This window comes from Chaetura pelagica, unplaced genomic scaffold (genome assembly GCF_000747805.2).
Source record: "Chaetura pelagica isolate M959 unplaced genomic scaffold, ChaPel_1.0 scaffold248, whole genome shotgun sequence".
NCBI classification, from domain to species: Eukaryota; Metazoa; Chordata; class Aves; order Apodiformes; family Apodidae; genus Chaetura; species Chaetura pelagica.
This window is the reverse complement of record NW_009954309.1, coordinates 1,241,046-1,257,251: the sequence shown is the minus strand read 5'-3', so window position 1 is coordinate 1,257,251 and position 16,206 is coordinate 1,241,046. Positions and strand designations below refer to the sequence as shown.

General features: G+C 36.6%; 1 protein-coding gene across 1 annotated transcript in view; it reads left to right on the top strand.

Annotated features, from left to right (window-relative positions):
* The window catches only part of PDZD8 (PDZ domain containing 8), a 124,894-nt gene that overhangs the window by 77,192 nt on the left and 31,496 nt on the right, over positions 1–16,206 (top strand). Inside the window, exon 4 of the mRNA XM_010003985.1 lies at positions 13,008–13,130. Coding sequence (XP_010002287.1) covers positions 13,008–13,130 — 123 coding nt within the window. The remainder of the gene's footprint in view (positions 1–13,007; positions 13,131–16,206) is intronic.

The window sequence follows — 16,206 nt, the reverse complement described above, 5'->3', positions numbered from 1 at the left end:
CTGCTGAAAGGAAAAAAAGGCTTTTTATTTCTTTAATGCCATGTCTCTTCTAGGTGCAATATTCTAGTATACAGAAGCATTAAAAACACCCACAGGATCTGAGTCCTTTTCTACTCTGCAAAAAGTGATGGTAAAGCAGCACTGCTGTATACAGATAATGCTCTGCATGATGCCAGCACAAAGACTTGTTCTGCTAATGGCAAAATGGAATCAGTAGATTTGCCTGTAGAGAGTAGTTTCATGTTGGAAGATTATCTTTGTAGTGCATGGACAAGTAGTTTTTCTTATTCATACAGGATGTAGATCAATGGATCTGTAAATACCAAGTACAAAACCTGTTGCTCCTAGGGGTCTTGAAATCTTCTAGTTTTCTTCCCCAGCTCCTGCACTTCATGGGTTTTCACACTGAAAAGATCCAATTCAGAAGGAATGCCAGTTTGGAACTTGTTTGTTATAAAGTCAGGTGTAGTAAATGACCAGCTACACACTGGGCATTTCCCAGTATATGGGTGGCATTCTCTTCAGGATAAGGGTGAGCCTTTTCTGTGATTAGTCAACAAATGCTGGCTTTCTTTTCTTACCTGCAAGGGTGAGGGACTAATAAGGCATGGACTTGAGATGGATTAGTGCAAGACCAGAGGTGCAGTCTGTATACCAGAGGTATACAGAGGGTCAAAGCCAAAAAATCTGTTGGAGAGAGAGATGGATGAAGACCTGAAAGAGTAAGTTTTGTTGACTGCTCTTTGCATTTGCTGCAGAGAGCAATCCAGTAAGCGTTCAGGTTAATTGGTGACAGGAAAAAATAAAACCTCTTTCAACTTCTCTTGCTTGAAACAGTATCTAAAAGATTCTTTGTACAGTAATAATGCAAAGAAGATTGTCTCATTTAACACCTTTGCTGTTTTGTATTGAAAAATTCCTTAAGCCTAGTCCTGCAGTGAACTTCTTTCATGTGCATGGTGAATTAAGGTTCTGAAAAATCTGATAAAATTAATTTGGTACTTTGTGGTGTTTTGCATGCACTAGTATGGAGACTTCATATTTCTGTTCATCTCAACTCTGATCTTGGACATTTAAGGTGATTTTTGCTGTTTAAATACTTTTTATTCAGTTGTCATAATTTGTATAGCTTTCAGTTCCTTTAAATAAAATCTGAAATAATAGTACTTTTTATGTTTTCAAATGTAGCTTATTTCGGAGTCAATATAGGGCATATAGCAGTTAAAGACATTACTGAACTGTAGGCATCAAACAAATGGCTCTGAGCCTGTCTGTTGGAGCAGGTAGGTGTGTTCAAGCACTAGAGTTGGGCTATTCTGAATCACCTTCTACTGGCTGTATTATGATTTTTAGTTGCTGTGGAGAGTGGCTAATGTTCCCTACCTGTCCCACAGAATGAACACTGGATTTTCCTTGAAAGAAAGAGTTTCAAGGAGGTGCAGAATTTTACCTGTAAAAATGGGTAGCTAATTCAGTTCTCAGTAGCACATTTGCTGTCAAAATGTATGAGTCTCTTGTAAAACCTATTTTATATATATTAAGCATGTGAAATAGTTAATATTTTCATTAGCAAATGATTCTTGGTCAGAAAGCTGTTAAATAAGCAGCCTGGATAAGGACAGTAGGTTTTAGTGGTGCTCCAGTGATGTTGAAGCTTAGTCTCAGGCAGCTGATTTCACTCTTGGAGCTAGTCCCTTCATGTTACTGGGTTTCCATGGGGAACTGCTTGTTCTGGATTCCTGCAGAAATTGCTTGAAGTCACTTGATACGCTCCCGTGTTTACAGTTCAGGTTCACACTTGTTTGGTTTGAAGCTATTTCAACATTTGGTAATTCATGATATTATTGCTCTTTAGAGAATAGTAAAGAAATCTAAATGTAAAACTTCTAATATTGATAAGCTTCATTATTTAAAGTGAGTATGGAGAGAATGTTATACACCTCTGTGGTTTATTAATTTAATAAATAAGTGGTGCCATCTCAGTCTTCTAAAATACATTGATTGCAGAACTTAAAAAACTTTGCATGATCTCAGCCTCTGCTGTTGTCCAGAAGAAAGCAATGATCCAGTGTTAAAAATCTTAGCTTTATGAGCAAATTCCATTCTGTGTGATATATAAAATACTGATACTAATGTAATTAAAAATGGTCTGCTCTAAGTGTTTGTTTTGATTTTTGAGGGCTGGGGAGGGCTTTTTGGTAACAATGGATAAATTTCTCATTTTGGAAATGAGCGTGGATGTCAGTTTGTGTGAGGGCAGTTTGGGAATAACTATTTTACAAACATTTGTCAGGTTAATTGTGACATACTGATTTACAAATAGTTTTTTAAAGTAGCTTCTGCTGCAGTCACTGCTGAAATGGTGTTCACATTGGTTGAGAGACAGGTGTAAGACCCACACAAGTTTGGGAAGCTTTTCTGGTTGTTATTTACCTTCACTTTAACAAAATGCATTTTTTTCACAAGCCAGTTGAATCTAGGCTAGAATTCAGACCTTCAGGATGTTCAGTGATATCCGGCCAGCATATCTAGTAAATTAGTGAAAAAAATCTCCAATGAAGACTTCAGATGACAGATGCATTTGTGTTGCAAAGAAGGCTTCAACAGTACAATTAAAGTGCTGAACCAACACTGAAATGGTTGTGTATGTGGTGTTATGGATACAGGTGCTCCTAAATTGCTTGACCTCTCCAACTGGGTGTATGCTGCGTTTGGTTTGGTAGCTCAGACTCCATCACACCTGCCCAAAGCCATTTGGGTGCATCTCCTCCCAGAAGCACCCTTCCTTCTAGAAGGACTCTTACTCTTGTGGAGACCTGCCCAGGTTAATAAGCCTTCTGAGGACTTGAAAGTGTGTCTTTGTTTGCTGCAGGACCCAAGTGGAGCCCAGCAATGTTTTAGACCTGTCTGTGGCCATATATAGCTATGAAAACTTCCAGGGAGCTGCTAGGTGTAGCAGAGAAAAAGACAGAAATTGTTTTCAACTATGGGTTGACCCCCAAAGAGCTACTTTTTTTTTTTTTTTAAATTTATTTCCCCCACTTGCTGTTGTAATTCATTTTAGCTCTAAAATTTCATGGGAACGACTTTTGTAATTTCTTAATTGCCCTGTTGAGCTTGCAGCCATGTTATAGTTCAGCAGAATGGTTTGTGAGGAGCAGTCCACCCAGCCCTCTCCATTAAAGCTCTTTCAAGTATTGGAAAATACAGGGACTCGACTACAGCAATACATTTTTCACATTTTGGAAGGCCTACCAGTTGTCATAAAAAATTGTCTGCAATAAAGAGTATTACAGAGATCAGTTGATGATAATCAGGCTATTCCACAGTAATTAATTGCCATATATGACAAGCATAAAGTTAAATTGGGATAATCATTAGGGAATAGACTTTTTTTAAAAAAAAACCAAACAATTTTGTGTTGTAAAGTTTACAGGGACAATTTGAGATGTAAATTTACAGAATTACTTATTCATTTTAAAATATTAGACGGAAATTATCTGTGGATATCTAATGGGAGTTCTAGCATTTATATACTTCATTCCTGACTTCCTTAACTTAGCCTTAATGCTAAGCTTCAATATATTTTCCTGCATCAGTTTTAATGGCAACACAGTTATGGAAAATGCCCATAAGGAAATGTGTACAAATACTACAATTTCTTTTTGTAATGGCATTAAATACAGGACTGTGTTGTGTCTGTGTCACTGGAATGAAGACACCAATACTTTAAATCATGCTAGAACCTTTGAAAAAAATCCTGTCAAATATACTTTATAAAATACTTTAAATGCGAGTCATTGTGGAGTAAGAGCTAAAATGGACTTTCACATGAATGTCTCTTGTGTAGTAAATTAGTTAATTATTTCTGTTTGCTTGAGCTAAAATAGGAATAGCAGAAATTGAAGATCAAAGTCTTGCAGTGACATGGCAGAAAACTTCAGGGTGGTGTTTGAATCACTGCTGTGAATGATCTGCCTTGGTGAATAATGCCTGAGTAATTAAACAGTGGAAATGATGCAATATAACTCTGAAAACTTCAACAGTTTGTATTTTTTTTAAGAATAACTTCACATACTTGCTAGCAAAACTTAATGCAAAAGCGTAGAATAAACAAAACAAATTCTCATGTTGCCACGCAGAGATCCCAGTGGATTATGAGGGGAGGTGGGGTGGGAACAGCAATGCTAGCTAGTGGTATTGTTTTAAAACAATGCTACAAAACCCAGATTATTTTTTTTCTTGTTCCTCTGAAGGAGGAGTGAATTAGAGAAAATACCCACACTCATTATGGGGTTGGTGGGGGATGTAATCACAAGTCCCAACTGTAACCTGCAATCAGTGATGCAGGATTTGCAGAGTGCAAGAATCCTTTCTGTTAATTAATCTCACAAGCTTCTCCTGTATGTGTTTGTCAACAGTGGTGCCACAGGTCACACCAGACTGATAATTTGCATTATTTGATCTTGTTTGCTTATGGTATGGGCTCATTAATAAAATGCAGTGACTCAAAAATGGTGACACCTTTGCTTGGAGGCACAGTTGGCAAGTATGTAACGTGGTTTGTCCCCCAGTCCCCATCAGTGCCTTCCTCACCATGAATAGCTGAGCTGAGAATCCTTAAAAACTTAACCGGAAGAGTGAGGATAAACCTTGGAAAGCTGTTGCGTCTAGAATTCAGAACAGATACAAATATTTTCTCACTTGGTTTACAGCTGTCAGAGATTTGTTTTCAGCAGTGAGACAGTCATTCTCTTGTCTGAGCGATCTAAGAGGATGTCATTAGTTTTTGCATAATAATAGGCTAATATTAGCTAGTAGGCTAATGATATTGTCTGCTAATATTTACAGCAGGGGACTGAAACTCGTTAGCTCAATGGAGAAGCCAAGAACAGACCTTAGACTTCTGTTAGACCATCAACATTTATTTGCTCTCACCAGAATTGCAGAGTGGTATTTGTAGACTTGAGACCTCCTTATGAGGTAATTTGTTTCTGAAAGGAGAAGAAGCTAGAAATTTCCTAGCATCAGTTAGTAGAACTACTTTCTAATCCAATTGGCTGGAGGTAGATTTTTGAGATGGCTTAGATTTGTGTATTTTTGGGCTGTTTTTTTTTCCCCTCCTATTGTTCTTGAATGTCTAGAAGCAGCTTACTGGTATGGTTGGTGAGCTACACCTGCTTCTCTTCCATCCGTTATTTGAACAAGAGAATATTCTGTCTTCTGTCCCATATGGAGCAGAGGAACAATGGTTCTGGCTTTCTGGGAAATTGTCTTCATCCTGTCTGAGAGTGAAATGTAGCAGGATTTTGATCTTTCTCAATTTGAACCTCAGTTGGCTTCAGCTAGGTCACAATTTAAAAAAGCAAACACTTGAGATCAAGCAGGTATTGACTGCATTGAGTTAACTAAGTTATTTCAATATTTATGGAGTTTTGAATTTAGGAAACTAGGATTCTTGAAATGCAAAAAAGTCTGTGCATTGTTTTTGTTTGTGCTGATAAGAAAGTCATTTTGATAAGCCTGAATAAATATTTCTTTTTTGCATGTAGCTATTTCAATAGAGACAGCAGTTGCAAGTCTTTGCAATGGCAAGACTCCTGTCATTTAAGCAGGAAAAAGAATCTACTGTCCTTTGGAAAGAACTACTTAACTATTTACATTTGGGCTTTTATTTGTTCTTGTACAGTGAGTCTTGAAGTTTTAAAAGTGCTTGTTTTGAGTGTCTGATTGGAGATAGGCCTCAGAGGTACTGATACCACCATCAGAAAGATGACTGTAGTTTAAGAATCTGGAAATGTGTGAAACAACTTTGAAGAAGAAAACCCAAATAATAAGATCTCTGCTTCCCCCCCCCCCATAAATTCTTATAAAACTGCTCTCTTACTGCAATGTTTTTCAGGTTTTTTTAAGCCAAATTTTCATGCGTGTGGGTGAACTTGAAATTAATAAAATTTTATACTGAATAGGAGTATAGTTTGACTTACTGAAGTTCCCTTAAATTTGAATACTGACACACTTCTTCAGCTTGTTCCTTGAGAAATCAATGGGAGCTGGAGAGTTGCTCTTGCAAAGTCTCAAGTGGTCATACTTTTCTTTTAAAATTGTGTTCATATTGAATTATTATTCAAGAGTTGTTTTCAAAGTAAGGGTGAGCTCCATTTCTATATCTTCAGTGTGAAGAATGATGTAAGCTGTTTGCATTATGGTACCTAACGAGATTAAATATTAGCTGATAAGTACTTTTTAAATCTGATTAACGTGATCATGCCTTTTATTAGTGGGCTGCAATATTTTAGAATTTTTGTAGAAGTAAACATCTGAAATTGCACACAATGTAGGATTAGAGGACTTTTGTATAACTTAAAACATCTGGTGTCAATAATTCTTTTTGAAATTGCTACACTTTGCAAGTGCATGACTTGTGTTTTTGTGACTCAGATAAAAAAGGCAATCTAAAAATGACTGAGTTCTGTTCTTACTTGAACCTTTTGAGTACTCCAAAAACTGAAAGTAAAGTCAGCAGTTATTCTTTTAAAAATATTTTATTTACTGGAAACTTCAAATAGAGTAGCATTTACAGAAGTAAATAGATGCTTTACTAAACACAATCTGACTTTAGATTTTGATTTAATTTTTTCTTAGAGTGCTAAACAAAATTCTAAGACTTGCAATGTGTACAAAGTAGCTGTATGCTAAAGCTACTTCTGTTTTTATCTGGTGGGCCTTTCTGAGATTTAAGGTCTCTTTTTGCCTTGTTTACTAATGTTTAAATATTCAATTAATGTCACTCGTTTAAAAATTAATAAACCTGATTATGTTTAATCTTATGGCAGTAGAATAGTATTGGAATTCTTATGATGAAAATAAGTATGGTATTATATAGATATTCAGTAATTTTTAGACCTCTGCTTTAGATATCCAACTTCCTTTATAAAATTAGAGTATAATTTAAAACTTTTCCTGGAACTTATTCGTAACAAAAGCTTTACAAAATCCTAGTCTCCTCCAGCATTTGCAAATGAAGCTGTAAATCTTTTAGATCTTTCTGCTTTTCCAGTTAGGAAGTGGATTATTTGAGAGCTTTTGCAGTTTGTTCCTGTCTGCATTTAGCCCTTAACAATTGGTTTTGTACTGTAATTCTGAATATTCTTAACAGATGCAACAAATAGAAACACATAAGTTCTTTGTTATCTTTTGCCAGAAAAAATTGTATATTTTTTCACCCCAGTACTTAATAGATTTTTTTTTCTTGCAATCTAAGTAGGTATTAGTGGGAGTAATTATTTTAAGTAAGAGGTTAATTATACTGAGCTAAGGTATAAAAGACTCCTGTCCTCTGTGAAAAGCTGGCTTAAGAACCATGAATATCACAGAATAGTGGATGCAAATTAATGGGAATGTATGTCAGACATTTCTAAAACTAAACCACTGAATTACAGTCTTGTTCCAAGTAGGTGAGTTCGTCCTCCACACAACTGGCAACTGGGAGGAAGTGTTGTGTTTTTTAGGGCCTGAAAACACCCGAAATGAAGGAAACAAACTTGATTTGTTTGGGGTTGTAGAGGTCTTACTGTTTTGGTTTGGGTTTTTTGTTTGCTTCTTTGGTTTTTTTAGAGGCAATTTCGATCTAGGTTTTCTGAGTCAGGTGGTGATGACATGAGAGCAAATGAGCCACTGAAGTAGCTCTGAAATAGGACATGAAGGAGTGTAGAAATGTTTCCTGTGAAGGAGAGACATCCTGACCATGTGCGGTGTCTGGCAACATTTTTTGCTGTGTTTTGTATGTGGAAGGGCTCAGTATAATGCTATTTTAGAGCATAACTTTAATCCTGTGTGTTAATCGAGTAGCTTTATCTGAATTATCTTTCAGTATAATCATCAGAGCTAATTCCTCATATGAAATATCTTTTTTCCTGTTTTTGTCTTGTCAAGAAACACTTTTGTTACTGGACAACTTATTTTAGATACTACTCTTAAAGGGTTTTTTTTCACTTGCTAAAATTTCACATTAAGTTTGATTGGTGTCAGTTCATATCATTAAGTTAAAATGTTGCTCTTTAACATTTTCTTACATTTGCTATTTGAATTTTAGACTTCTGGACAAGTAAGTTGATCAGTTTGGGGAGGGAGACTGATAATTTAAAAACAAATTGAAAACTCACTCCATCTAATATAAGATAGAGTCTATTTAGTCTTATTTTTTTAAAAACACCATGCCATATCAAAGCAGGGTTTTGGGGCAGAGGCATAAGATGTTTTGTTTGGCATAAGATGTTTTGTTTGGCTTTTATTCTAGTATAGATACAGTCTGCCTGTTTTGTTCCTCTGGAGAAGCTGAAGAGTTTACAAAGGCTTAACAATTATGGTTTAAAGACAGTAGAATCTCTCCCCCACAAAATCTGCCTTACTTCTGACAGTTGTTTAGTATCATTTCACAGGTTTGGAATTGAAAAGGAGGCTTTTTGGACATTTGGATTGAGTTGGTGTAACTCTGCTTTGTAGGTCAAGGATTTGTGACATGAGCACCAATTTTGCCTTTTGGCCTTGCTGGTGTTAGAGATGTTAGCGCTGGACCCCACTTGAAAGGGATCTAATACAGATGCAATGAAAATCCAGCTTGGAGAACCTGGTAACAGCTCATCAGTGTTTAGAAAGGTGCTGTTTCTTGGAAGTACCTTTTGGCAACATTTTCTCAACTTGTTTAATGGTCAGGAGCAGCTTGTGGATTTCCTTCCCCGCACCACTGTCAGTGTTTAAAGCCTTGCTCTGGGGCTTCAGCAGTGAGTGGACCTGTTGCAGACCACTTGGCATGGGCTCACTCTCCACTGATGGAGGCCCACTACTTCATTTGATTACCGATTTCAAGTTAAGAAAGAGAATACTGGATGAGTGTTTCAAGGATTTATACAGCCAAAAAGCAGCTGTGGTTTTTTTTTTTTTCATTTTCAGAGTTTTCAAAGTGAGAGCCTTGAATTCCCAAGAGCAGCATATGGGAACTGACCAGATTCTGGGATGGCTTCTGTGATGAGATCAGAGACTAGCTGAGATTAACTGAGGCATTTAGTTTGCTGTCAAGGTTTCTTTATAGACTTTTTGAATAGAGGCTGTGCAGTCTTTTTTCTTGATCAGTGTGATGAATTTCCCCAAGGCATTTATTGCTGGACTTTTACCCTTCAAAGATGGACTAAAAGTTAGAGTTTAGGAAAATACACTCTTACAGCTAGTACTGAAGTTACAGCAAGCTTATTTACACAAGGCATTTGATAAAGTAAGTTCTTCACTATAACAGAGAACATAGGATGATAGGAAACTTGTGTCTCCTTTGAACAGGAAAGTTTGGGATGGGAAGATACTGAATCACCAAGGGTACTGTAGTCTGCAGAGTTTGGAAATAGAGTTTGGGTTGCTTGTTTCATTCTCTGAGTTGTATTATTGGTGGCACTTAGCTAAAAGCCTACCTTTGATATTTTAATACAATGAAATACAGCTTTGCTTTCATATTAAAAGTGTGTTTTATTGTCCATAATGTAAATGCTCTATGAAAAAGCCTCAAATTTTGTCTAGCCACATGGTTGTTCTCAAGCAGGAACATTAGACATTGCAGAGATGGGGAATCTGATTTCTCTGCAGAGAGGAAAACGTTAGTTGCTGTTCTGCTGCACCCCTGCAGACTGAACAAAACTGCAGTGGTGATGGCTCTGTAAGAACACACTCCTCAGTGTGCCCTTCATTATTGGTGACTGTTTTTAAAGGGTCGGGTAGCTCATAGGCTTTCCTTACCACCTGGAAAAAGACGGGAGAACCTGTGATGCCTGACTCTGTTAAATGTGTGGATTGCAGGTTGCCTGTGTGTATGCTATTACAGCCCAGACTGTCACCATGTGGGTCTGTATTAATTCACCAGTTCCCAAAAGGAAAATGTTCCAAATGAATTTGTGTTATCTTGTACTTAAATAGTCGGTCAACAGTTCACTTACCTAACATGTAATTGAAATCTACTTGAAATCGTAATTTGTCCCATGTTTGATTTTTGGAAGTGTACAAACACTCAGTAAATTACCTCAAATAAATAACTGCTATGTTATAAAATTGGAAGGCTTCAGAGCAGCACTTAAAAATGCTTTCAGTGTGGAATGTTTAGCTCTTTTTATGTTGCTGGTGCCAATGGAAATAGGTTGTTGTGTTAGGTGATTTGCCAAGGATGTTGTAATTTAGTTGCAGTGGTAAGAATGTGAATGTAAGTGCTTGTTGTAAATCAAAACTGATGTTGAAACTGCTTTTTAAACCCAGGTTTGTAGAAAATGTACCTAGAGCAGCAGGAAGTCCAGCATACTCTGTTAAGTGTTTTGCAGATTATTGTATATCATGGCATTGGTATTTTAGAATTTTTTCCTCTTGAGTTCATTGTTGTATAAATTAAAAAAAATAAAGTCTGTTTTGAAAATAGAAATGAAAGTTATAGTAAACATTATGTCCTAATATACCAAGAAAAATGCCTTGTTCTGAGGATGATTTCAACATTCTGTGCCTCAGCAAAAGAAGGCAGTGTTTGCTGCACTTAGTGCATGGATCTGAAATGACTTGAGAGATGACATTTTTTGTTTGAGTATATAGTTAGATGTGTCTGCATCCTTTTTGTTTTGTCCTTCTTTTTAGTATTAAAAATAGATTTGTCCAGGTTTGTGTTTTTGTTAAATAACCTGCAGACTGTTCTGTGGTGTGTAAGTAAGGGAAAGACTTTATCAATACTAATACTTGTAAGCCTGGCGTTTGCAGAAATTCAGAGAGGTGATGGTAACTGTTTAAATTGTCTTTCTTTATCCGGTTCTCCCTTCCAGAAATCTTGTTTAAGTAGCTCACTGAGGCTTTTGATGGTGGTCAATAGTTTGAGGTTCCTATGGAAAACTTTTTTCCATAGATTCTGGGAGAAGGTGTATGGACAGTCGCTGGCATTAATTCAGAAGCTGTTTATTTGTGCTGAAACCCTCCCAAACCTACAAGTATTTATTCACTCAAAACTTAACATTATTTTCCAGTGTGCTTGCCTAGCTCTTTCTTTTTATGCCTAACAATATCTGAGCTAAATCTGTATTTTGAGGTTGTAAAAATCATCCTTAAGAGGAAAAGAGTAGCCTTGCTTTGAAGCAAGAAAGGTGTGAGGTGGTGTGTGGTGATGGTACAGGGAGGTGGCCAGGCTCTGGAGTGGTAGCAAGTCTTGTAGAGTGAAAATAGTAGGGTTCTCTTGTGGTGTTTTCCATACCCTTGTGATGCTTGCTGTTTCTTCAGTAATTCAAGAACCATAACAGAAGGTTATGAGTAAAATATCCGACTAGATTGTACATGCACAAGGTGTATTTTGAGTTGGCTGATTATGGTGTACTCATAAGGCTGAACTGTGGCCAGTGTGACTTAATAGCTTCCTATTTTTCCTACACAGACTTAAAAAAATAATGGAATAAAGTATTTAAAATTGAATTCTTGTACTTGACTGATTCTAAAGTAGTTTTCTTTTTGAAGGAGTTAATGAGGGAGAAACTTGGAACCAAATTAAAGTTACAAGTTGAATTGGATTTCAGGAAAATAGCTGGAGTGTTGAGTTGCATTTATTCACGAGGAGAACAAAAGAAATGTCTTTCTCATGGCTCTGTACGAGGCTGATGCTTGTACAAAAATGAAGGGTGTCTCAAATCAGAGTGCTCTTGTACAAAAATGAAGGGTGTCTCAAATCAGAGTGCTGAGCTCCCTCCCGAAGAGTGTGCCGACAGTTAAAGGGCGTTTAATTATTTATTTGAGTTTCTGAAACTCTTTCAGTTCAGCTCCATGTGACCGTTTCCTGAACATATTGTGATCTCCGAATGTGACAAGCAGATGCCTCTAATGGTTGAGCAAACAGCACTTATGAAAGACTTCTTTCTCATGCAATGGCAGATACATCCTGCAGGCAGTGGTGCTCGTGTCCTGCTATTTGCAAGTCTTCTCAACAGAAATAATCACTGGGAGGCTGCATCAGTGACAGGATGGAAACCAAGGCACAGGGCAGTGCTAGGAAAAGAGAGCAATAAATAAAAACCGAAAGAAGGAATAGTCTGCAAATGCTTTTTCACACACTTCGAATAAATACTAGTGCAGATTTAATGATATTTTTCTATTTGCAGGGTTGTGGCCCTTGCTGTTAGGATTGAATGTGTCCGCCATGTGATGGGGCTGCAGCTGTGCACATCCCCTCCTTCCTTCCCTCAGATCCTGGCTGTGTCTGACACTGAAGCACTATCACTTAAAAATGAAATTGGTATTTATGACGTGGCCTATTCTAATCAAAGAGAGAGAATTATGTGATGAAATAATGTGTGTAAAACACTTACTATCTTGAACATGAACTGCTTTTCCTGTGAATCACATTCTGTGATGAGGGAAGTAAAGCTCAAGGGCAAATATATAGAACACCTGTATCTTTATTTTAATTCAAGATGACTGGCTGAAAACAGCAACCCAATGTATTTCACAAAATGAGAGAAGTATCAGTCTGTGTAAGAGACGTGTACTGTTTATTGGGATGGACCAGTCCTCTAAGTACAGTAGTGTCGTAAAAATTTACACTTTAGGATCATATTATATTTTTTCCTTTCAATGGTGTCATGTTTTATGCAGATGAACTTAAAGACCTGCTAAGATATTGAATGCAAGAGGACTCCTGTCTTAAATCACATTTGCAATCATAAAAATATTTGGTGATTTGGTCAGCTTCTCACTTTCTCAAAATTATCTGCATTAGTAAATATAACTCAAATAATCTATTTCTGTCAACCAATCCTTATTTATATATTCTCCAGTCTTCTGCATTCAGAAAGCTTTAGTAGCTTCTACTTGTTCCTTTTGACAAAGGCATAAGTAGGAATGGAAATATTGAGGTGTGTTAAAGATTCATTGCAATCCTGTTACCTTTTTTTTTATTTGACTGTGTTTTCTTTACATCATTTCAATTAAGTCTCCTTTATATTTTTCAGGTTCAAGCCATTTTTTCCATTTGAAATGTTTTCCCATGATGAATTTGAAGATCGAGACTTTTGTATCCAGGATATTCTGTTGACAGAAGGTCGACTAAAAGTCACCTTACTGGAATGTTCCAGGTATGTTTTGTGGTCTTCTGCTCATTCTTGACTAAGCAAGTATGCATGTTTCTTACGTTTATAGTAATTATGGCTTCAGGCCTGCTCTGATTCATGATGTAGCAGCTTTGGTGTTGTGAATGCACTGTAATATAAAGAACTGTATTTTTAAAAATAGAACTGAACAAATGAAAGTTGCTGGAAGTTTCTGAGGCACTTCAGTGTTTTATGTGGGCGTGTGGATTTGCCTTTCCTCTGAATTTTGCATGGTTACAAGCTAATCTGTCTCCTGTTATTTCTGTTGTTTTATTTGGGTTGTTTGTTTGGCACACCAGATTATGAATCTCTTTCCAGGACAGTATAAATGTTGTAATTATCCTATTGTATTATGCTGTAAGAAAAGGGAAATAATTGTTTCAGTCTTACTTAGATTAATCCAAATAACTTTTATAAGGCATTATTTATTGACTGTGCCTTGAACAAAATAATGCAATTAAATCTACTTCCTTCATTGAAGAGAAAATAATTTTCTTTAAAGCTGGAGAAAAGGTGTGTGGGCTTTTGACTTGTTTGGGCTTTTTCTATCAGATATCTTAGTTCTTGGTTTATGTTAGATCTTATCCAAGTAATGCTTAGGCTTTGATCTAGTCATGTGTTGTTCTGCTCTTTGTGAACTGATCTCTGGTTTCAGCAAGGATTTTTTTTAAGTCTTCATTTCTTGTTTTACCATCTGAACTTCTCTTTGTACTATTTTTCTGTAGCCTCGTACAACTGTTTGAACTGTGCTGTACTGTAGTTTATCAGTGCCATGGATCCAGAAGATACCCTTGTTTCTAGGCATTGTGTGGGCCACAGCAGTGATTATTTTTGTAATAAAATTGCTGCTTACCCGTGTCCCTAATTTTGTGATGTTTTCTGTGAGTGATCCAAAAATACTGAAGGACTCTTCGCTCCTTGGTTGCTAGGAGTGTTTCCTCTTTACCTGTTCAGAGTAGGGGAACTCATGATCTTCTTCTTATAGGCAGTCTACAGTTTCTGTCCAGTAGTGCCTTAATTTGTATTGTAAGAGGGCCCAAAACAGCTCCCTTAAGTTATCTGCAGTTGTTCTTGCTTTGGAAAGTAATACTTTAAATACTATGTCTTTCCTGAATCTGAAACACTGTGTAGCACAACCAGTGTTGTGTTTCTTTCCGTTACATTTAGAAGCCAGATTACTCAGTTTGACATCACCATCTGACCTCTCAGGATTGTCCCAGATGCTTATCAGATGGCTGGGAGAGGATGCAATTGCTGGTTTGTCAGGTCTTTTAAGCTGCAAGTCTGACTTAATCTCACTGTTCTTTGCAGCTTGGAATTTCTGGACACACACTGGAAAGTTATATCCAACAGGCACCTCTCAATCGGAGCGTTTAATCTTGGTGCCGTAGTAATTCCTCAGATCTTTCATGTGTCCCATCCTTTTTTTTAATGAAACAACTAGAACTTACATCCATAAAGTTCCCTTGTAAGTAAGTATCCTTGCTTACTTTGCACCTAAAGATACTGATGAGGTAAAAGCTGAAAGAGGATTTTGGTAGCAAAAGAAGAAATGTACAGTTTTTCATCACTGCACTGCAAAAAAAAAAGCAGCACTTGAGGCTGAAATACAGAGCTTTGTCACTCAGGTCTGCCATAGGGACCTGAAAATTAGCCTTGGTGATCATCCTCATTCCAGAAATGAAAGATAACTTAAATTTCTATGTGTTTTTCAGTTTTGTTCAGTGTCCCAAAAGCTTTTTATATTCTCTCTCAGTACAGCAGCTATTATTTTACTTCTGTACAAAATTTGGAGTAGGATTCTTGACTGCTGACATTGTATTCCATCTAGTCTGGTAACAGGGTTCTACTTTTCCTGCTTAAATCTGAAATACAGTGGTGAAAGTATAGTGATAAAACATTTAGCAACCTTTTTGTATGTTATAAATATCTAGTTTAATTTCTTTATATTCTTCACATGACCAAATACTTCCACTTTTTACACTTGTTTGTTTTCTAATTGCAGGCTTGACCATATTACTTTCCTTGCTGTCATGCTCTTGAAAGAAAAACTCAAATTGGCACATAACAAAAAATTAAATTAATGAAGGGATAGGAAATCTGTGGTAAATAACAAGGAATATGTTTTGCAACTCTTTTATTTGACCTGTTGTAGAAGTGCAGTGCTCTCACAGAACTCAGTTGTTGAAAAAATGCTGTTATCTGTCACTACCTTAAATTTTTAAGGAAAAGGGAAAACCAAAGCAGCATGCTGTTCAATTTTGCTATATTAGTTTTTTTTAAAAGGTACACTGTGAAGAAAGTCTTAAAGCCTATAAACTCTGATGAAATTAGGAGTGAATATTCTTCCAAAACTATGCCATAAAGTGACTTTTCAAAATTAACATTTGTTTCACTAAATAACCTTTGTTCACAAAATTCTTCTGAAATAATTATTATTAAGTTAAATCCCACAGAGCACACATGAAACTTTGTTTTTTTATACTTTTGTCTTCAAGTAGACTTAAGTGTGCAGCAGTGGTGCCTTTAACTATGTGAATATTAAATCTGCCTTTGACATTCTTAAAATTTGGGAAAGATTCAGCCTATTTCAGCTCCTAAAATGCTTGCAAATAGAAAGACCACTGTTGAAAAAAAAAAAAAATAATCAGGGAAGGATTGTAAAAGGAATAAATTCTTCAACTTGCTTTGACATACCTCGTAATAAATGATGTGTTACTGAAGGTTGTTGTGTGCTTTGCTTGCCCATACCAGCTTCTTGTTAGATTTGCATATCAGTACTTTAACATCATCCTATAAAAAGCAGGAAATGTGGTAGCTTTGTTAAAGTCTCTGGAAAGGAAGATGAATAAAGACTTGCTGAAATTCTTGATTTGGCTCTGCTGAAGAGTTGAGGTGACCACAGCCACTAAGTGCTTCTTGTTCTTCATCAGAGGACAAACACTTCCTGTCTTGGAGTCCTCATAGCTCTCAGATTGGGAAGCAAAACAGCTACAAATAACTGTTTTCATATCCACAACTACTCTGTTGAATTACTCTCTTCTATCTCACGCTTGCTTTA